The following is a 21,203-nucleotide window of genomic DNA, read 5'->3' as shown; positions in this document are numbered from 1 at the left end:
CAGATTCGGTGACGCGGAACAAGAGAACAATAATTAGGGTTGTTGTTTAAATGTCTACTTCTGGTCGTGAGACAGGTCTTCCAGCATTCTCTGGGTGTGTGATGTAACACATAAAACATTTTAAACACGAATTATAAAAGAAACAAAAAACATATGAACAATAATAATAATACTACTTCTGCCTTTTTTAATTTTATTCAGTCACAAGTTTATTCGTGATTTGTTGAATTTAACCCATCATAAACATTTTTTTTTTAAATAAAAATAAAAAACCCTCTTGTTTCAACCTGTTGCTCAGGCATACTTAAATACCGATTAAAAGTTTTTTTCTCCTCCTACCCGTATTCCGGTGTTTGCGCTACTATTGGCTGCTTTGATCCTCCAGGCAGCGAACCGTTAGCGAGAAGTGCGAACTATAAGCCAATCACAAAGAAGAAGGCGGGACTTGCGCAGCTCCCTCTAGTGGTTGAAATCGGGCGCGCACCCGTTTAGCGGAGGAACGCGCGCCGACGCGGAAGAGATAACGCGGAGAAAGCAGGAAGTTCGCGACGCCTTCGGTGTTTTTGATAAAGTGCGAAAAGTTGGAGGGTTTGTGAACATTTCTCCGGTGGAAAATCCGGTGTTTTCTGCGCTTTACTGAACTAGCCACCTCGTCTTGGTGTAAGAAGATGGGAGTTGGAGATCCAAACAGACTGGTAGGGCCTCGTTTAACTTTTACTGCTCGGTCTTTTTTGTTTTATTTATTTATTTATTAAATAAAAACAACTTTTTATTTCTTTTCTCTTTCTTTAGCGGTGAATGCGTTGTGTGGACTTCTTGTTGATTGTGAATGTTTTGTGTACGGTTGTGGTGTTAGGGAAGCTTTAGTAAAGTTCCTGGTTGTTCAGCAGGTTTTAACACTACAAGAAAGTCTACAGACTCCATTTTGTGCTTTTTAAGTAAATCTGCGATTGGTTTCTGGGAGACACTTTCAACAAAGAGAGATTTGTTTACGCAGGCAGATTGAGCAGCAGTGTGGAGAAAGAAAAACAACAACCTGAGGGATTATTTACAGCAGGGGAAAAAGCCGTGTTGAACAGTTTCAGAAGTTGCAAGTGTGTGTGTGTCCGTCTGTCTGTCTGTCCGTCCGTCCGTCTATAATCGTTGGTGCACACAATAAGTAAGACATTGGGACAAACTGCTGTTACAAAAGAGTGTGTGTGGGGGTGTGGGTGTGTGTGTTGGTGGGTGTATTGGGTGGGAGGGTGGTTGTGTGTGTGTGTGTGTGTGTGTGTGTGTGTGTGTGTAGGGGTGTGTGTGTGCGCAGTTGATCTCAGTCCTGAAGATTAGTAAAAATTGCCTAACACGGCTGTGTTAGCGTCACTAGTTTTGTTTGTTCGTTTGTTTGTTTGTTTGTGTACAACACAGCATAAACACGTCCATAAAGCTGGATCGCACTCGTATTTACACACTAATTCTTCCTGCACCTGAGCATTGTTTCGCGATGCTTTGTATTTGACCAGAGTATAATAGTGACTCAGCTATTTTTCTTTCTTTTCCTTTTGTTCAGCTCCCATTTCAGCCACTATTTACACTTCATTCATTCAAAAACATTCCCAAAGATCTTTTATCAGATTCAAATCTAAAGTTAGTAATAATAATAGTAAATATATACGCAACCGAAGAGTCACCCGACAGTTGGGGAAAATAAATTCGGCCAGAGTCGACGTGACCTGTCTGGCTTTTTGAATTCGAAACAAGCGAAGTCATAAGAAATGGTGCGAGTAAATAAAAGACGCCAACTTACCTTAATGTTCCTTATTTTTTGTCCAGCCTCTCTGCCGAAAAACGAAACGACAACCACAAGAACCGTCACAGAAATTCAGTTCCCCCTTCAGACACCGTTACAAACCATCAGCTGTTAAACATTAAAACCGTCGCCGTTACGACAACCTTCACTACATAACACAAATTACCAGTAGACACCCTCACGGACTGTTACAGTTTCCATTAAAACCAGTACAATTCCCATTACAACCATTAAAAACAGTACAGTTTCCATTATAACCATTAAAACCAGTACAATTCCCATTACAACCATTAAAACCAGTAGTTTCCATTACAACCATTAAAACCAGTACAGTTTCCATTATAACCATTAAAACCAGTGCAGCGTCCATTAAAACCAGTACAGTTTCCATTATAACCATTAAAACCAGTACAGTTTCCATTATAACCATTAAAACCAGTACAGCTTCCATTATAACCATTAAAACCAGTACAGCATCCATTATAACCATTAAAACCAGTACAGTTTCCATTATAACCATTAAAACCAGTACAGTTTCCATTATAACCATTAAAACCAGTACAGTTTCCGTTATAACCATTAAAACCAGTACAGTTTCCGTTATAACCATTAAAACCAGTACAGTTTCCGTTATAACCATTAAAACCAGTACAGTTTCCGTTATAACCATTAAAACCGTTAAAGAGTCCGTCGATAATTTCTGTCGGTTCGTTCAGACATTCAGGCAAATGTTTTTTTTTTTAAATAACCGCAACTTTTCATTGTTGTATCTGTTGTTTTATGTATTTTTATATATATATATATATATATATTTAAAAAAAAACACTCTGATCTTAACATTACTAACTTTTCGTGTAACTTGTTGTATAAATGCCACGTTTGTTTGTTTGTTTTTGTTTACGTACATTTTTTTTCTTCACCCTAACATTCCAAAGTTTTTAATACAACTTGGAATCATTTATTTTTATTTATTTATTTATTTTTTTCCGGTTTACTTTTGTCTACACTTAACACTCCGACCTTTTCATACGACCCGAGTGTTTATTTATTCCTGTTTGTTTTTGTTTGTTTGCGACGGGACCGCTTTGTCAGAAACACGGCGTAGGAATCCAGTTTACGGTAGTACGTTCTTGCCGCTTTGTAACGTTTATCGGAGTAAAATCGCAACCCGATGTTCAGCGCACGAAAAACCAAGCATGGCGGACAGTCGGTGAAATCGGACGTACGCAGGAGGTCCTCCTCACACCGACTGTATCGGAGACCGGTTTCGCTCTGGAGCTACAGCGCTAACGTAGCACGTCTAAATCCTCACAGAGCCTCGCTCAATCCCGTCGTACACAACGGATCCGTTAAATAACACAATATATCGGACAGTCGCTCCTTCTGTAACGTTTATATTAACGAGCTCGCTGTAATACGCTATCGTTTCTATAGTAGCCACTCGTACGCACGTAAACTAAACCCGATAATAAACTGATTCCTTTTAAAGATATAAATAGAACATAGATGTGGTGGTGTTTTCTGCAAGGAGACGTTTCTGTAGCGTCTATGGAAGGAGTCTCCAGTGTCAGGGCTTCGTACCAGTCACCGCTGCTTTGTAAAGTTATACAGCGTTTCTTGACCGCAATGATCACAAAAAAAAACTCGGCGAAATCCTGTACAGACTGATTATTTGTTGTTCGAATGTAACGTGTTTAATGGAGGTTTCACAGCATTAAATGGAAGTGTAATCCGTTATAAAAGTGCGATGTTTCATTGATAAATCTGTGACGTGCTGAAACCTTGAATATTTATTGGCTAATATCCTAAACGTGATATTGAAGTGAGCTGTAAGCGCCGCAGACGAGCGCTCGGTCAGCTTATCCTTCACACCGGCCGGGCGAGTGCGAGAACTCTTCTGTTAAGGTCCTGCGCTAGAAGCCACGAGATTATGGGTTTACATCCCAGATCTTGTCTGAAATCTTCCCCGGGAACACACCCGAGATTACATGGGTGAAAAAACAAAAACAAAACGAACCGCACGACTGGAATACGTGCGTAGAGTTAGAGAGCAGAGGGGAAAAATGTGGACGGGCTGCCTCTCTCGCTCTCTGTTTCTCAGTAGCAGATGTTAGATGATAGCTCTCTGGTATTGACACACACGCACACACACTGGGAGAGAGCTGCAGGTAGTGACGTCTCAGAGCTGTTTGGTTTCCCGGTTACCCTTCCCTGTTGTTTATGAAGGCTTGGTCAGTGCGGATTGTTAAACACGCGCACACGCAGTCATGTTCTCGCACAATGTGTACCTGGAGAACCCGTACCCTGCCGCTGACCCGGTAAATAAGAAGCTTTTTTTTATTATTATTGTGGTGTGGTGTGTAACTTTCATGGCTCAGCAAGTGATCTTGACCAAGTGTGTGTGTGTGTGTGTGTGTGTGTGCGTGCTGAATGTTGTTGCCAGATCATAGCCTGAGGAAACGTGTCGGGTGGCCTAGAGTGTGAATTTCCGCTTGAAACTGATGTGGTGTGAAAATTCTGAGCTCCGTAGCTACTAACGTTTGAGCATCGCACCATAACACGCGGCCTCTTTGTCACAAAATGGTGTTAGTGTGTGGCCTAGTAACTGTATACACACCCGGTAGAGTTTCCGTTGTGCTGATACATTGCTGCGAGTGTCACTGTAGTCAGTAAGAAGCAGACAGAACGACGGGGTGATGCGCAGGGGTGCCAATATTTACGCTGCAGTAAAGTTCACCGAATTTACTGAAGTGCAAGACACCTTTGCGTCTGGATGCAGTTGCTTTTTATCTACAAGAAATAAACCCTAGAATTAGATTTAACACAATACTGAGTACTTTGTTACAAACTTATTGTTATTATTATTATTATTATTATTATTATTAAATGAATTTTATTTCTCGTGCAGGAGCAGGGGGCGTCGGCTCCGGCGGAGGAAGTGGAACCGGTGAAGTCGCTGCAGTCTCAGGTGGATGGCGTGAAAGACATCATGACCCAGAACGTGGAGCGAATCCTGGCACGCGGAGAACGACTCGATGATCTGATGGACAAATCCGAGGACCTGCAGGCCGGGGTAAGGGGCCCTCGTCTGTAAGCACGAATAAACGCCAAACGTAAACCGCCAGCTTCGTTCTTCACAGGCACAAATCTGTGCTACGGAATGACTTTGACGACGAGATCAGGTTAGATTAGACCGAACACGCAGAAATATCGTGATTATACAGCGTGTTCTCTAAAAATGTACGGTCTAAAAACACCGTAAACGTGCTGTACGTGAGATTTCTACGGAATAAAGCAGTCCGTGTTGTGCCGTCATTGTAAACTCGTCAACGCCCGGGTGGTGTGATGAAGCGGCGTCACTGTCACCACACCGAAGTCGTGTTTGTTGACCCCGCCCACGCAGGCAGTTACGAAGTTCTACATTAGCGAGCTACAGTTAACGAAGGGCAAACGTCGGTCATGAAGTTTAAGCGACGTACCAGGCGTCTTGATGACGACGTTGTTTCTCCGCAGGCGCAGAACTTCAAGCACACGTCGCAGAAGGTGGCACGCGCCTACTGGTGGAAGAACGTGAAGCTGATCGTGGTGATGGTCGTGATTGTTGTCGTCATCGTGCTCATCATCGTGCTGCTGGCTACAGGAGTGATCCCGACAAATGGCCAGTCGACTACCAAACCACCAAAGTAACACCTTCGCACTCGCTCATACGCACAGACCTACTTTATACAGAAACCCGAAGGCACACACACTCATGTTAGTCCATTTAAAAAAAAAAAAAAAAAGTCCCACTCGGACACAAGCTCCCTCAAGTACGATTTCATTCCGGTCCTAAACCCAAATATTTCTTTTCCCTGTCTACGTTTTGGAAAACAAAAGCGTAAACCTTTTGTCCAAACAGGATATCGAGACGTGTTCTTAAATATCATTCAGCTCTGAAATAACACCGATGTTGTCAGATCAGGGTCCCGCAGGAGCGGTTCTCAAAAACGTTCACAATTTAGGGGTTTTTTTTTTTTAATGTGAAAACGCTCACGATACTTCCCGTACTTCACACGGAACTCCTAATGTTGCTTACGAAGAAGCTCGTTAGCACCCGCTCGTTTCCTACCCGCGTTTATTCACCGACCGCAACGTCGGCTCATCAGATATTTGACGAGACGGCGATACCTGTTCACTCGAGTCATCAAGCCCGAGTCCACAGTGTTAGCACGCGATACGACGTCTATCTGTGGGAAAACAGCAAAATTTTAGGGGTTTTGTTTGCCGGAATTACTTTGATCATTCCACGAATTTATAGAACTATCTAGAAATGAAATCTGTATGCTGGAACTTTGACAGATGTATTTTAGGTGTTACACGTTCAAGTATCCGGAATTTCACACAGATCGTGGGATTTAAGATACTCACGAGACTGCATGTTGAAAATATCTGGAAATCTGCAATTAAAGATATTTATAAGTTGCACATGGAAAATGTTGAGGAAAATTAACCCAGATTTAAGGGATGTTACCATATTTCTCATACAGCGAACGCGTCTGGGGAAAACCCTAAATAATAGCTGGGGATTGAAGACATTTTATGTTGAATTAACCCCCAAATTAAGATATTTTAAGGTTCAGATGTGGAATTGAACAGATCTAGAAATTTGCCCTGAAATCAATTGAATTTAAGGAGATTTATTAGGAGTTACCTATTTAAAAAAATAAGACGATAAGTGAAAATGTACCTTTTAAGTGATCTGAATTTAAACTTGAATACTATTTAACTAAATTTGACTAGTTGGAATTTGAAGTTACAACATTTGAAGTTACACAATAAATCACTAATAATTTGAAAAAATGAACAATAATTTAAAAAAAACAAACTTCGAAACAATATCTGAACGGATCGTGAATTTTATAAGAAGTAAACAATGAAAATATCTGATGAATGAAGGAAATTGTCAACTTTACTGTTACAAAGATCTGGAAATGAAACCTGAGGGCTGGAGAGAAGCTCCTTATTAAAAATGGGGAGAAATGTAAGATATTTTTAGGTTGCCTATTGAAAATGTTAATTAGTCCTTAATGCTACATGTTAATAATAACAACGATAAAATAACCCTTAATTCTGAAATTTGTACGTTTTAAACAGCAGAGGGATTTCGTTTCATCTGCTGCGTAAACGGATTCCTCAATGTACTAATGATACAGTGTGTGTGTGTGAATTTTTTTTGCCCGTGTGTGTGTGTGTGTGTGTGTGTGTGTGTTTTTACAAGATGAAAATGTCCTTTGTTTTCTTTGTTGTAACTGTTTAACGTTTCGAAGGCCTAGTTTAAAATCAGTACGAACAATAGCGCAGATGCACTTTGCTTCAATGTGGGTTTAACATTTTGCTTTAACATTCCTGTCACTGCTGTTAAACTCCAACATTTATCAGATTTTCATTGTTGAGAAAGAAAAGGAAAAAACAAATGCACCCTCTTTACAGTTCTTTAGTGGCCAGTTTTGATTCCAACATTTTTACATTTTGCACAGCTTTGATTGAAAGAACTACTGGCTACATTTACTATATATATAAATATATTATACACACACACACAGTACTGTGCAAAAGTTTTAGGCACCCTATTTATTTTAAGTACAAACTTTTGTTATAGATTTTTATTTTATGACCTTCTACATTATCAAGTCAGTACAAAAGAAACCATTTTAGATTCCCAAACATTAGTTTTCTAGCTCAAAATTAAGTGTTACAGAAAATTGTTTGTATGTAATTAAAGAAAGCATATCACTTTTTAGGCAAAAAAAAAAAAACACACAACGAAGGCTGCTGGGTTTCGCTGCAAAAATAAGAAGCGAGTGTGAAAGTCATAGTCTCCAGAAAAATCGTAGCTGGTTCTGCAAGATGCTCAGTAAAACTTACAGCTCATTTCCTTATAAAACTGTACACATTGTACTGGAGACTACTTTTTTTTTTTTTTTTTTTTTTTGTCACACCAAACATTGACTTTTTCATTTACTGCTGTTTACTGCTCTTCATGGTATTTTATTTCAATGTAGAAACATTTAATATCATTATTTTGAAGGCAGATATATATAAATAATAATAGATTTTTTGTTTCAGTAGAAATGTGCAGAGTAAATCTAATTAGTGATGGTATCAGAGCTACGATTAAGTCCGATAGTAAACAGACTTAATCAGAGCCTATTTTTTTTTTTTCAATTCTAAATTTCTATCAATACGCTCTTTGTGGTTTTGCTGTCAATCTGTGGAAATCTTGCGAGGTCAAAATTGCTTCTTTCTGTAAATATTTCAGTGGTTTCTGTTGTAACTGTTCACACCAATCTCGTGCTGTAGCATCCAATAACGTTTAGAATGTTACATATCCAGGTTTATTTATTGTAAAGCTGTTTTTAGGTGCCTTGTTGTCTTATAGTCTTGACTTGAATCAAAAACGTGATCATTTATTAATACACACTGCCTCTTTTAAAATCGGTCTCATACTTGTTATTGGAGGAGTTAAGGGCTAAAATGTATACGCGTGTATATTCCGAGCACGCACCACAACACCCGATTACATTAACTCAGCTGCTGTGTGTGAGCGGGTGGTGTGTTTCTGGGTCAGATCAAATACTCAACCAGTGCTGGGGCTTTGGATGAGAATCAAGAGTTATAATGAAATAAAATCTGAAAAACCTGTAAGAGCTATTTTTAAAAATAAACAATTGATGTGTCATTAAAGCTGAATCGTTTGTCATTTTTGTACAAAATAACGACGTGGTCCAGTGCTTAGCTGATAAATTATTCAGATTTTGACCAATACAAAAAAAAAAAAACACCACAACGATACAGCTCTACCTTCTGACGGTTACAAAGCACTGACACTGGAGACTCCTTCCCTAAGTGTTAAATAAACACATTAACACATAAACACAATCCATTTATGTGGGGCGTCCGCCGTGTGAATTAGCTGTTACTATAGAAACGATGACGTATCAGATCGGAGCAAAGGTTTTTAGTTTTTTTTTTCCTTAACATTAAAACGTCTTAGATGATGTGATATATTTGCCAACGTTAATTCATAGGTGATGTGGAAAATTGGTGTTTGGGGGAATTGTCGCCTCCTATCCTCTCTCAAATCAAGTACAAAGCCTTTAGAGCTATTTACATGTACACATAAAGGTCAGTGTGATGCTTACAAACAATGATGAATGATTCAACTGATTCATCATCACACTGATGATGAATCAGTGTGATGCTTGTTCTGTTGGAGGTGTTTTTTTTTTTTTTTTCTCCAAAATAGCCGCACTGACTGATGTTCACCACCAGAGGGAGATAAAGTGTTTGTAGAATTTATTCTTTCTTTCTAGATTTCTCTGAGCAACTTTAGAAAAGCGAAATGCTGTCGGATTCTGATTGGCCAGAAGGCCTTATTTCATTCCTTAATTATAGATGTGTAGGTCATAAAGTGAAAACGATTTCACTGTTTTATTATTATTATTATTATTATTATTATTATTATTATTATATTTTAATGCTTGCTATTTAACCGGTTTTGCGTTTAGTGCATTTCACTGTCGCTTAAAGGGTGCGCAGACTTCTGCTATCCACTGTACATGCAGTGTAGCTGCAGGATGTGGTTGCGGTAAGTGTAGCTTGTAAGAGTGAAAGACGCACGACAGGAAGTGGAGGCATTCTGTGTTTAGCCCCTCGTATAATAAATAATAAACACATTGTTCCAGACGATAAGTCAACTGACAATCCTGCCGTTATGCATCAGCTGAGTGTGTGTTCCATACAAGAGATCACTTACACCATTGTTCCAGTGCAAAGAAGCATGACTCAGAGAACTGTAATCATTTACTGAAATTTAATTAATGTTTCTGGAAATCTCGTTCAGTCATTTACGACACACACTGAGTGGGGTGTGTGTGTGTGTGTTTTCGACACTTCCTGTGCTTTTGTCATGACCTGCCCGGGGTTGTTTTCTTCATTTTCCCAGCGTCACGCTATTCGGGTTCACACAAAGAACAGTGGATTATAGTGAATTTGTTGTATTAAAAAAATAAACGCACCCTCCGTGACCTCAATTCCTCTGATATGTTTCAGCAATAATAATGTTTCGGGGTCTCCCGTATCCGACACGCTCGTAGTACGTACCTTACATTTTCTACATTTCCTGCGTCACGTGTTAATCTAGAACCACAGCATGAAAAAAAAAGTAGTCACGGGCACACTTCCGTCATTCTGCAAGCAATTAAAGGAGAAGTTAAGAAAGATGTGAAGACGTGGTAAATCCCAAGCTGACCCCCGCCCGTTAGGCGGACGCGTCCGATCAGCCGTGTCAAGCGTGCGACGTTTCGTTTCTTCCGTTCTTATTTTATATTCCACGTTTTTAAACACGATCCGTCAGTAACGTAGCAGGACTTGTTCGCGCTGAAATGTTCGACTCGGATTTTTGACTGGGAGGCGGAGCTCGCGTTCTCATAATGGCACGCCGTTATATCTATTATAAACCTCAAGTTTGACATTTTCTTCACGTGCGCACGTTGAGGAATGCCGATAGGCTGTCAATTACTCGAGCACGTTCACGGCACAGCTGATTTACATTTAGCCACGCCCACAATCTCCATACAAGGCAAAGCAGGACAGGATCTTTGTGCTTCGCCTCACACCTCCAGGGTCGGGGGTTCGATTCCCACCGGGGCCCTGTGTGTGCGGAGTTTGCGTGTTCTCCCCGTGCTGCGGGGGTTTCCTCCGGGTACTCCGGTTTCCTCCCCCAGTCCAAACACATGCATGGTAGGCTGATTGGCGTGTCTAAAGTGTCCGTAGTGTATGAATGGGTGTGTGATGATGGATTGGCACCCTGTCCAGGGTGTACCCCGCCTTGTGCCCGATGCTCCCTGGGGTAGGCTCCAGGTTTCCCCGTGACCCTGAAGGAAGGTTAAGTGGTATAGAAGATGGATGGACACACACACACACACACAGGCAGAGGTCAAACAGGAAGAAAGCAAGATGATACGCCTCAGAACTGAAACAATTTAGGATTGATTGGCAGGAAGTGGAGTCAGAGGCAATCATAAACATAGCCAGGATTAGAATCATACGTTGAGCCAAACTCTGAACTTTAAATAAGGGTACTAGTTCGGGTAAAACACAAAGCAGGCGAGTCTTTACAGTCTTTACAGCTAGCATCATTAAAGTGGAACCAGAATGAGCGCATGCTGCAGGAAATACCAGAATCGAGTAACACCCATACTTAAGGTAAGGTCTTATATGCTTTCCTCTCCGCAGAGCAGTGTGGTCCCCCCCCAACCCACCCCACCCCCCTCGCCGAGCCAAGAAGTGAAGCGTGAAAGTGTAAATGGTGTGAAACGAACTCTATGTATACAGTGACGCTGAGCATGTTGGTCTTTAATGGGATGCAGTTCGGTCAGTACTGTAGTGCTGTACGTGAAATCTGATCTGATCAGAGCAAGGACGGGGCTGTCCCAACGTGAAAGTCCCTTCCTGCCCACACTTACTACCGCGCTCACATTAGGGGAAGGGTGGAGGGGGCTGGCGGTCGGGTTGGGAAACCGAGTGCCGGGAAGATGGTTGCCAGATTCACTGTGGATTTGTGCTTCACTCTGTGTGTATATTTAAGAAGATGAAGAATAATCTTTATATTTCGAGCCATTTTCATGCCCACTGTACCATAAAGGCAAACAGATTTAAAATGTAAATAATAATAATAAAAAATGTTTAGAATTTTTTTTTATCAGGGATATATTGTATATTTTTTATATTTGGCCATACAATAATATATTTACACACAAGCAAAAACTGTAAAAATTCAAATAAAATAAATGATGGCGCAGTGCCAGATCAACTACCAATGTAGTTTCGAGCTTTATTCGAACCACGTTTTCCCAAACACCAAACTCCCTCTCGACAAGACCCCTTTGCTGCAATGTGGGAGGTGTTGTATCATTTCAGAACCGGTGTTGAAGGGTTCAGGACAGGGGTCATCAGGTAGGTATGACCGGGGTATCCATAGTCACCGACTAGGTGGCCCTGAAACAGAGGTGGAGGAGGCAGAGGTGGCGGTCATGTGTAGATCCTGGCCATCGAGCTACAGTGTTGGTGATTTGGGATTTCTCATCACACACAACCTGAACGTTGATGGAACAATAGCCCTTCCTGTTGCGAAACAGCTCTCCATTTTCTCCACCTGGGTTTGGAATGGGAATGTGAGTACAGTCAATTTGCTCTTTCAACTCCTGGAAACCAGATCTTCTATAAAATCCAGCAGATGTTTCTCCTGTTGGGGCGGGTCCAAAAAATAAACTGATTTTTAAAGGCTGCAATTGACGACGAAACTCTTCCAACAATTTTGCTCGCAGACACAACCAGTAACGTAACGCGCAAGGCCGTTAAAAGCTGGAGCATGGGGTGGGTTGGCTGCATTTCGGTCACTGCCATGTCCAATCTAATCCAGGTTGAAATTTTTTTTTTTCAATTTAATCTAACCAAAGCACCATCATAAAACTCAACAGGATTGAGACGGTCCCTTATATTTCTGCAAGGAACTCATTCGTTTTCTCCAAGCCACCAAACACTGTACGTGTTGCCATTCTGACCATTTAACCCTCCTCGATAGCAAGTTTAACTTTAATCCCTAACTGAAACGTAAACTGATGGAGCAATGAGATTATAGTTAATCCAGGTTTATGCTGAAATGAAATCCAGGATTAAAGTGAAGGTTAAACCTGCTTATTTTTAAACGAGGTTTAAAGTTTGGTGCAGCAGAAATATAAGAAAAACCTTGATATACTGCATTATTGTTGTTCATTATTTGATGTTTTAATACCAAGAGAGAAGTACATATTTGAAGTCTGAAGTACGTTTATGATCGTAACGTTTGAACCGTGCGTCTACGGTCCCTGAGTCGCAACGCGTTCATCGCACGCTATGAAATATTCCACCTGAGATTGAGATTTGTATTTTTTTGCTACTCCTCCTAAACGTTTTGTATAATCATTACAAAATGTGGCACACAGTATCATTATTATTATTATTGTTGTTGTTGTTGTTGTTTTTAATTATGTCAATCTGGCAACCCGGGACAAGGGTCAACGTCATATGCGTGTGAAACCCCAGAGCAGACAAGGTCCCTTTAAAAGCCAAACACAGAGCACTGAGCTCAGAGGAGCTGGTGAGAGGCAAGAGCTCACACACACACCCACGCGCACACACACACACACACACGCGCGCGCACACACATACAAAGAAAAATCCAAGACAGACATCAGGACCAGAGCTGTTGGAGGTTTAAGGCTGTCTTTCAGATGTTCTTTAGAAGACGTCAGTGACACGAGTACAGAGACAAAGACATGGTAAGTTTCGTTCTCCTTTCCTTCTCAGTCTTCCACTCTATCCTTTCATTTATATGTCAGATCGCACTCTCTTTTTTTTTTACTCATTTGCAAAACACACACACACACACACACAGAGCTGACAGCTGAGCAGCTGACAGCTGTTGCCTGTATGTAAAAAAATAAGTGGGCAATTAGAGTTACATAAGGACTGGATGCTAGTGCAAGTCATACTCTTCACACACACACACACACACACACACCCCACAGGGTTTATTTACTGCAGATGGTCTCATGCTTCAGCCAGATGAATGCCGGACGATGTTCATGTCGCATCTTTATCTTAAGTCTACAGGTTTATCTTTCTGGGAGGGGGAGGGGGAGGGGGGCTTTCTCGAATCACCGAGTTGGCTCTTGGACAACGTGTGATGATAAGATGAGCTGCATGCAACGGGAGCTTAAAGACTATCTGGGGGGAAAAAGAAAAGAAAAAGAGAGAGGAATGGAAGTAAGGAAGGAAGCGATGGGAGGAAATGCTAAGACGGGCATATCCTGCCCTTGCCCACACATAGACTCACTATAGTCATTGTAATCCCTGGGGGTATTTAAAGGAAAACTCCACCCTGAGACATATTAAGGTATCCCCCATGTGTTCAGTGTTCCTGGTGCTGATATATCAGTTAATGCAGCGTTGTCTAGTTGTCTAGTTTCTAGCATCTCCAGTTTATAGTGATTAGTGTGTGTAGTTTCTAGCATCTCCAGTTTATAGTGATTAGTGTGTGTAGTTTCTAGCATCTCCAGTTTATAGTGATTAGTGTGTGTAGTTTCTAGCACCTACAGTTTATAGTGATTAGTGTGTGTAGTTTCTAGCACCTCCAGTTTATAGTGATTAGTGTGTGTAGTTTCTAGCATCTCCAGTTTATAGGGATTAGTGTGTGTAGTTTCTAGCACCTACAGTTTATTGTGATTAGTGTGTGTAGTTTGGAACACTTCCAGTTTATAGTGATTAGTGTGTGTAGTTTGGAACACTTCCAGTTTATAGTGATTAGTGTGTGTAGTTTCTAGCACCTACAGTTTATAGTGATTAGTGTGTGTAGTTTCTAGCACCTACAGTTTATAGTGATTAGTGTGTGTAGTTTCTAGCACCTCCAGTTTATAGTGATTAGTGTGTGTAGTTTGGAACACTTCCAGTTTATAGTGATTAGTGTGTGTAGTTTGGAACACCTCCAGTTTATAGTGATTAGTGTGTGTAGTTTCTAGCACCTCCAATTTATAGTGATTAGTGTGTGTAGTTTGGAACACCTCCAGTTTATAGTGATTAGTGTGTGTAGTTTCTAGCACCTCCGGTTTATAGTGATTAGTGTGTGTCGTTTCTAGCACCTCCAGTTTATAGTGATTAGTGTGTGTAGTTTCTAGCACCTCCAGTTTATAGTGATTAGTATGTGTAGTTTCTAGCACCTCCAGTTTATAGTGATTAGTGTGTGTAGTTTCTAGCACCTCCAGTTTATAGTGATTAGTGTGTGTAGTTTGGAACACCTCCAGTTTATAGTGATTAGTGTGTGTAGTTTGGAACACCTCCAGTTTATAGGGATTAGTATGTGTAGTTTCTAGCACCTCCAGTTTATAGTGATTAGTATGTGTAGTTTCTAGCACCTCCAGTTTATAGTGATTAGTGTGTGTAGTTTCTAGCACCTCCAGTTTATAGTGATTAGTATGTGTAGTTTCTAGCACCTCCAGTTTATAGTGATTAGTGTGTGTAGTTTGGAACACTTCCAGTTTATAGTGATTAGTGTGTGTAGTTTGGAACACCTCCGGTTTATAGTGATTAGTGTGTGTAGTTTCTAGCACCTCCAGTTTATACTGATTAGTGTGTGTCGTTTGGAACACCTCCAGTTATAGTGTGTAGTAGTATATAGTGTGTGTAGTTTGGAAGACAGTGCCATATATATGTATCAGTATGTATGATTTGGAACATGTAGACTGATGATGATCGGTTTGTGTAAGGAACAGTGAAAAGTACACGATCATGCCCTCAGTGAACCAGAAAAACCTTTTATGGTTATGCGCCGTTAGGGGTTTTCATTATCGTAACGCTCACCCTCGGCCATTTCCTGTTTTTATGACCCAGAGGCATCCATCATTTACAAGTAGCGAGGCAGCTAAATATGAAAGATGAGGCAGGTTGGATCGGATGTTCGTTCAGCTCCCGGCTGACCGTTTCCCGGCTCTTTGTCCGAGTGAATGAGTGTGTAGATTTCTCTCCGTCTGTTCCTCTGTATGGACAGTTATATTTTCTGTGTACATTACAATGTTTGTGCTACATGCATGGGCATGTAATAATGAGAGAGGTCACAGCGGGTCAGCGTCCTTAAATGCCTCCATTTTAGAGTCATAAATCGACACCGCACTCACATTGAACACATTGTGAAGTTTAGATGGCACAGTGTAGCTCGGGCCTGCTCTGTCTTTTGTTTAGCCTGAGAAAGAGGGACACGAAACAAGGGCGCACGTCCAGACTTGCATTCCGGGGTTTACAGCAACCAGCCTGGACGCCTTCCACCAAATCTGTTTCCAGTCTGTCCTCGCTGTGTTTAGGTTTTAAAGAAAAGAGACGTTTCTGTTGCATCACGCCTGTTTCGGCTAAAACCACAGACAAGAATCTTAACACTTCTTGTTCGCATTCAGTGTTGCGCGTTCGATTTATCACAGTTAAGGGACAAAAGGTGATTCGTTTTCCTTTAACAGCACGTTCACCAAGCGTTTTATTACTCTACAACTCTCTTGAGTAAAACATGGAACTGGAAAACTTTCAGCACTGACTGTTCCACAACATTGACACTAGAACCCCTTCCCACAAATGTTAAATAAACACATCTATAAATAGAAAACGTGTAAACACCACATCAACCTTATATGGTTATATGAAACACATTCCAATCCTACTTTAATGTCCACATTTCCCGGTTCCATTCTATTTTGCCTCTCTTAGAATTCCTGTTTCAATACTTCTGTCCTGTTTCCTGTCCATCCTGTCCTCTAACGTCCTGGAACGTCCCAGGCACAGTTCCTCTTTCTTTTCCTGTCCTGTTTCCAATCCGGTAGCAATTGCTGTTCCCCCAGTGATTTTACCGACCGTTTCCGTTCCCTGTTCCGCATCCTCATAACATCTTTACATTTCGTATTTTCTGTTCTGTCTCATTCCGTCATCTTGCTCTCTCTTTCACGATCGTGCGCAGGTTTCCTGCTTCCTGTTCACGTCCTGTCTTGTTGTCTCATCCCTTTTCCTAGTGTCTCGTCACGTTTTACCGTCTTGTCCTGTTTCCTTCTGCATCTGTCCGTTTTTACCATCCTGTCCTTCTGCACTTCCTGCTTCCTCGTCATGTCCCTTTATATCATCTTCACACTTTACCATCTTGTCCTATTTCCTGGTATGCCGTTATATTTTACCATCTTTTCTCATTTCCCGTTTGCCTGTTATGTCCCACTTTTACCATATTTCTTCCATTTCTGGTCGTGTGTTTTTATCGTCTTGTCCCATTTCCTGCTATCCTGTTGTGTCCCAGTCTTGAGCTAATCACTGATCCTGATGTATGTGTTCTGCACGTGTTCAGGAGAACGGGCATAGCCGGCTGCAGCAGGCTCAGCAGGACGTGGAGGAGGTTCGCGAGATCATGTTGGACAACCTGAACAAGGCCAGTGAGCGTGAGGGGAAACTGGGAGACCTGGAGAACAGAGCTGACCAGCTACTGGAACAGGTGAACAAAAACAATTCAAATTCAGTTTGATTTGTACAACGCTTTTAACAATGGTTAGCAGCTTTACAGAAATGTATACATTTAGGATATACATGTTAAATTGATGAATGTATCACTAATGAGCAAATTTAGCAGAGGCGACGGCGGTGAGGAAAAACTCCCTGAGACGATATGAGGAAGAAACCTGGAGAGGAACCAGACTCAAAGGGGACCCGTCCTCATCTGGGTGAAAATGAATAGTGCAATTATAAATAGTTCCCTTACTTAATTAACTGTGTACTACATGGTTAAAAAAAAACAGCATCCAAACATCCAAGTTCACCACAACACTCTAGACTCGTGAACATTTTACATCTGCTCCTTTACCTAAGAAAAAAACTATTCACAATAGGCTTGACTAAACAAATATGTTTTCAGCCTGTTTTCAGTCTGAGTCCCGAACACTAATTGGAAGGTTGTTCCATAACTGTGGGGCTCTATAAGAGAAAGCTCTTCCCCCTGCTGTAGCCTTCACTATTCGAGGTACCAACAAACAGCCTGCACCTTTTGATCGAAGTAGGCGTGGCGGATCATAAAAGACCAAAAGTTCGCTCCGGTCAATAGTAGTATTTTCTATGGGAGACAATGCAGTGTGGATAAAATCGGGGTGATGTGGTCGTATCTTCTGGTTCTAGTATGGACTCTTGCAGGTCTTGCATTCTGGACTGTTTATGCTCCTGCTGGAACATCCAGACAGTAAGGCATTAAAGTAATCCAACTGAACTCGTTTTTCTGCATCATGTAGTGACAATATATTTCTTATCTTAGAAATATTTCTGAGGTGAAAGAAGGCTATCCTAGTAATATTATCTACATGAGCGTCAAATGAAAGACTGGAGTCAATAATCACTCCAAGGTCTTTTACTGCCGCACATGACGAAACGGCAAGTCCATCCAGATCCTTACTCAGATGAGGATGAGTTCCCTTCTGAGTCTGGTTCCTCTCAAGGTTTCTTCCTCATATCATCTCAGGGGGGTTTTCGTCACCACTGGCTTGCTCAATAGGGATAAATTCACACGCTTAAAATCTCTATCCTTGTTAATATGTTTCTCTAAAGCTGTTTTGAGACAACGTCCATTGTTATCCAAATCGAATAAAATTGAATTGAATTTACTATGTGATCAGGAAGCTTACTAGCTGCGCGTGGTGGTAGTACAATACAGATCTTGACTGGTATATTTCTCATATTATCACGAGTGCTTTCCCGAAAACCTGGACTGGTTTTATTTTCTATTCTTATCCTTGTTTTTATTCTTATCTTATCATCATCTTGCCTGACTTGCTCTCTCACGTTTCCCAGAACAGTTTTGGGGGTTTTTTGGTACGCAAACCAGGAAGGCCGGTAAACACACTAATCAAGCTTTCTGGCCCTTAGCAAACAGTAGAGTTAATACGTCTTTCGACAGTTCCAAGGCCTAACAGGAAATGTCATATTGAAGTCTGTAAATACACTGTAGGTTGGGTTTATGGTAACAGAAGATTGTAGAATTTACATCCTGATTTTTTGCTGACGGTGTTAATTTTAGAACGTTATTTCCTTTTGTGATGAGATGAAGTGTGTGTGTGTGTGTGTGTGTGTGTGTGTGGGCGGGGGGTGGGGGACAGAGATCGGGCTCTGAGGTGAGTTAGTTTCCACAGGAACTTTGAGATAAAATGTGCTTAAAAATAAGCACATAAGATAAAAATCCTGCTTCTGTAAAGTCCTACCTGTGATTATTATGCTTGGTGCAGTATTGTGTATCCATTCAATCCATATTTAGAGAAAAACCATCCAACCGCTACCTTCTCACCTTCACCTTGAAACCCACTGAGCACAAACTGAATGTCTGACAACATATTGTACCATCATGGACCATATTATTGTTCTTCTCTTCTTTTTTTTTTTTTTTTTCAGAGCAAGGTTTTTTCCAAAACCGCAAACCAAGTGAAGCGAAAAACACAGTGGGAGAACATGAGGCTGAAGGTGATCCTGGGAGTCATCATCGGAGTCATCGTGTTGGTCATCATCATCGTCCCGGTTGTCATATCTTCTTATAACAACACTTCTGTTTGATTAGCAAGAAGGAAGAGAAAATGAATTGCTTTGGGGGGGGGGGGGTTTTTAGGTGGACCGCTCCGGAGTCGGTTCGTTTGTCAGAACGCAAACCCCGGGACTCTGTGTCTGTCCTGTCTTAAAATCCCAGACTTGTGTGTTCAGAGGTAGATCCGATGGTACTCGTGGACACTTGCTGCTGTCTCTGCTTTCATTTCTACGTCGAGTAACGTCTGTAACCGGCCTCTGTGCAGCCGCCTGAATAGTTAACCTGAACAAATGTGTGTCGGAGGAAAAAGCTGGAGCGACGCTGAGCTGAAGGTGAAGAGCTTTCAGCAGCTGGAAACGTTGATGTTGGTCATACTGTTACTCTTTTTAAACTGAGGAATTGAACACTGTAGATACTATTGAAATGTATTGAATATGGATTACTGTTGGTGACAGGGTATTGCTATCGACGTCAAACACCCGGGACAGCTACAGACACGGTAGTGAAACCTAGATGAGGAAAAAAAAAACACCATGTGATTTTAGAAGAAGAGAAGTTTGTTGAATTGTCGTTTGAGCACAAAGATCGTTAAAAATCCCGACCGCACCATTTTCCGCAATCACGGGTCTATCGTTAGAGGATCTTCAGCATATAATCCGACGTATACGACACACTTTATTACAGAATTTGGCCAAGATGTTATTAGAGTCTTGTCCAGCGTGACTAAAACTGGCTTAAATGGGTGGAAATTTGTAGATTTTCCGTTTTAAAGGCTCTACTTACGATAAAAAGCCACGTCCATTAACCAGTCAGAGCTGGAGAACCCTTGGGGAACCCTTTATTTTTTCTGAGAGCGCACGCTCTTTACATTAGTATCAATAAAAAATATAACCGTTGTGACTCGATTGGAAGTTTTGTTTTTTTTTTTGTCTATAAAATGTAATAACCTGCCATGAAAAAAACATTCTACTCATTCAGTACTGTAAGCTGTGTTCTTCTTTAGCATCTGATGTTTCTAATCTTAATTTAGGTGCGTCTGTGATTAATGCTCTGAAATAAAGCTGTTAAAAATAACGTGTTTTTTTTTGAGTTGTCAGTTCATTGCTATAGGACTGATTTTACTACAACAATTTACAAAGTCCTATTTTTAACATGAAGACTTTCCTGCGGCGGAAAACCTACAGGAACTGCTTGACCTCTGTTCTTTCTCAGTACACCTGAGTCAGTCAGTCATTTTCTTTCTGAGCATAGAATTTTGATTGGAAATTTGCATTTTACACATTATAACACCACACCCAACAACCCCAACAAGTAAGATGATTAGTGTTTACCGTCTACCTCTCCCCAGTCCACCTCCAGGGGGCGTACATCATTGAAGTAGGTAATAAATTGTTGCCATTTTCCCAAAAATGAGTCACCCCTGCCTCTGATGTTGTACTTGATTTTTTCAAGTTGTAAAAAGAAGATTAAATCTTTAAGCCAGACTGATATAGAGGGGGGTTGTGGAGAGGTCCAAGATAACAGTATTCTGCACCGAGCAAGTAACGATGCAAAACCCACAACACTAGCTTGTTTATGGTTCAGAGGCTGATGCTGAGATGGAACACCAAAGGTAGCTATTAAAGGACAGACATCCAATCTGATTTTAAGAACGTCGGACATAGTTTTGAAGAAAGAGTTCCAAAAGTTCTGCATTTTGGGACAGAGTGCAAACATATGACTGAGGTTACAGGGCGAAAGTTTGCATTTTTCACACACGACAGGAACATTGGGATATATTTTAGACAGTTTACTCCTAGAGAGGTGAGCTCTATGGACCACTTTAAATTGTATGAAACTAAGTCTAGTACAGGACGGGGTGGTACGTATATTATCTAACACTCTGCCCCAGTAATCATCCTCAAGCTCCAGGCCCAATTCCTCTTCCCAAGCACCAATGGTTTTGATATTGTAAGAATCGTCCTGTGACCAGATCGTTGCGTATATCTGTGAGATAATGCCGCCCTTATGAGGATTCAGCTTGAACACCTCTTCTCATGCAGACTTTGTAGGTAAAGAGGGAAACCCAGCGAATAGGGAGGAGACACAATGCCTAATTTGAAAGAAACGGAACAGGTGAGACGGAGGCAGACTGAATGACGAGGACAACTCAGAAGAGTTTGCAAACACATTATTAATAAAAAGATCCTCAGACCCTTCTTTTTCTTTCTGAGGGATGAGGTGGAAGGTAGCCTGGGAAGTTCCAGACATCTCCGCCGT

General features: G+C 41.2%; 2 protein-coding genes across 2 annotated transcripts; both read left to right on the top strand.

Annotated features, from left to right (window-relative positions):
* Positions 1 to 495: 495 nt before the first annotated feature.
* On the top strand, positions 496 to 8,512 carry vamp8 (vesicle-associated membrane protein 8 (endobrevin)). Its single transcript, XM_053610496.1, has 3 exons — positions 496 to 695; positions 4,698 to 4,862; positions 5,303 to 8,512. Exons 1-3 carry the CDS (start codon positions 669 to 671, stop codon positions 5,474 to 5,476), a joined length of 366 nt encoding a protein of 121 aa, XP_053466471.1. The 5' UTR covers positions 496 to 668; the 3' UTR covers positions 5,477 to 8,512.
* Positions 8,513 to 12,773: 4,261 nt separating this feature from the next.
* vamp5 (vesicle-associated membrane protein 5) lies at positions 12,774 to 20,018 on the top strand. The gene is made up of 3 exons (XM_053610497.1): positions 12,774 to 13,149; positions 16,740 to 16,883; positions 18,818 to 20,018. Exons 1-3 carry the CDS (start codon positions 13,147 to 13,149, stop codon positions 18,974 to 18,976), a joined length of 306 nt encoding a protein of 101 aa, XP_053466472.1. The 5' UTR covers positions 12,774 to 13,146; the 3' UTR covers positions 18,977 to 20,018.
* Positions 20,019 to 21,203: the final 1,185 nt, after the last annotated feature.

This window comes from Ictalurus furcatus, chromosome 22, assembly GCF_023375685.1.
Source record: "Ictalurus furcatus strain D&B chromosome 22, Billie_1.0, whole genome shotgun sequence".
NCBI classification, from domain to species: Eukaryota; Metazoa; Chordata; class Actinopteri; order Siluriformes; family Ictaluridae; genus Ictalurus; species Ictalurus furcatus.
The sequence above is the reverse complement of the archived record's forward strand: the minus strand, read 5'-3'. Positions and strand labels throughout refer to the sequence as shown.

Excerpts from the sequence above, each read along its gene's own strand:
- vamp5 (XM_053610497.1), top strand. Across the intron at positions 16,884-18,817 it reads CTGACCAGCTACTGGAACAG|AGCAAGGTTTTTTCCAAAAC; the intron begins GTGAACAAAAAC and ends TTTTTTTTTCAG.
- vamp8 (XM_053610496.1), top strand. The coding sequence starts at position 669 with ATGGGAGTTGGAGATCCAAACAGACTG. Across the intron at positions 696-4,697 it reads TTGGAGATCCAAACAGACTG|GAGCAGGGGGCGTCGGCTCC; the intron begins GTAGGGCCTCGT and ends TTTCTCGTGCAG. Across the intron at positions 4,863-5,302 it reads CCGAGGACCTGCAGGCCGGG|GCGCAGAACTTCAAGCACAC; the intron begins GTAAGGGGCCCT and ends GTTTCTCCGCAG.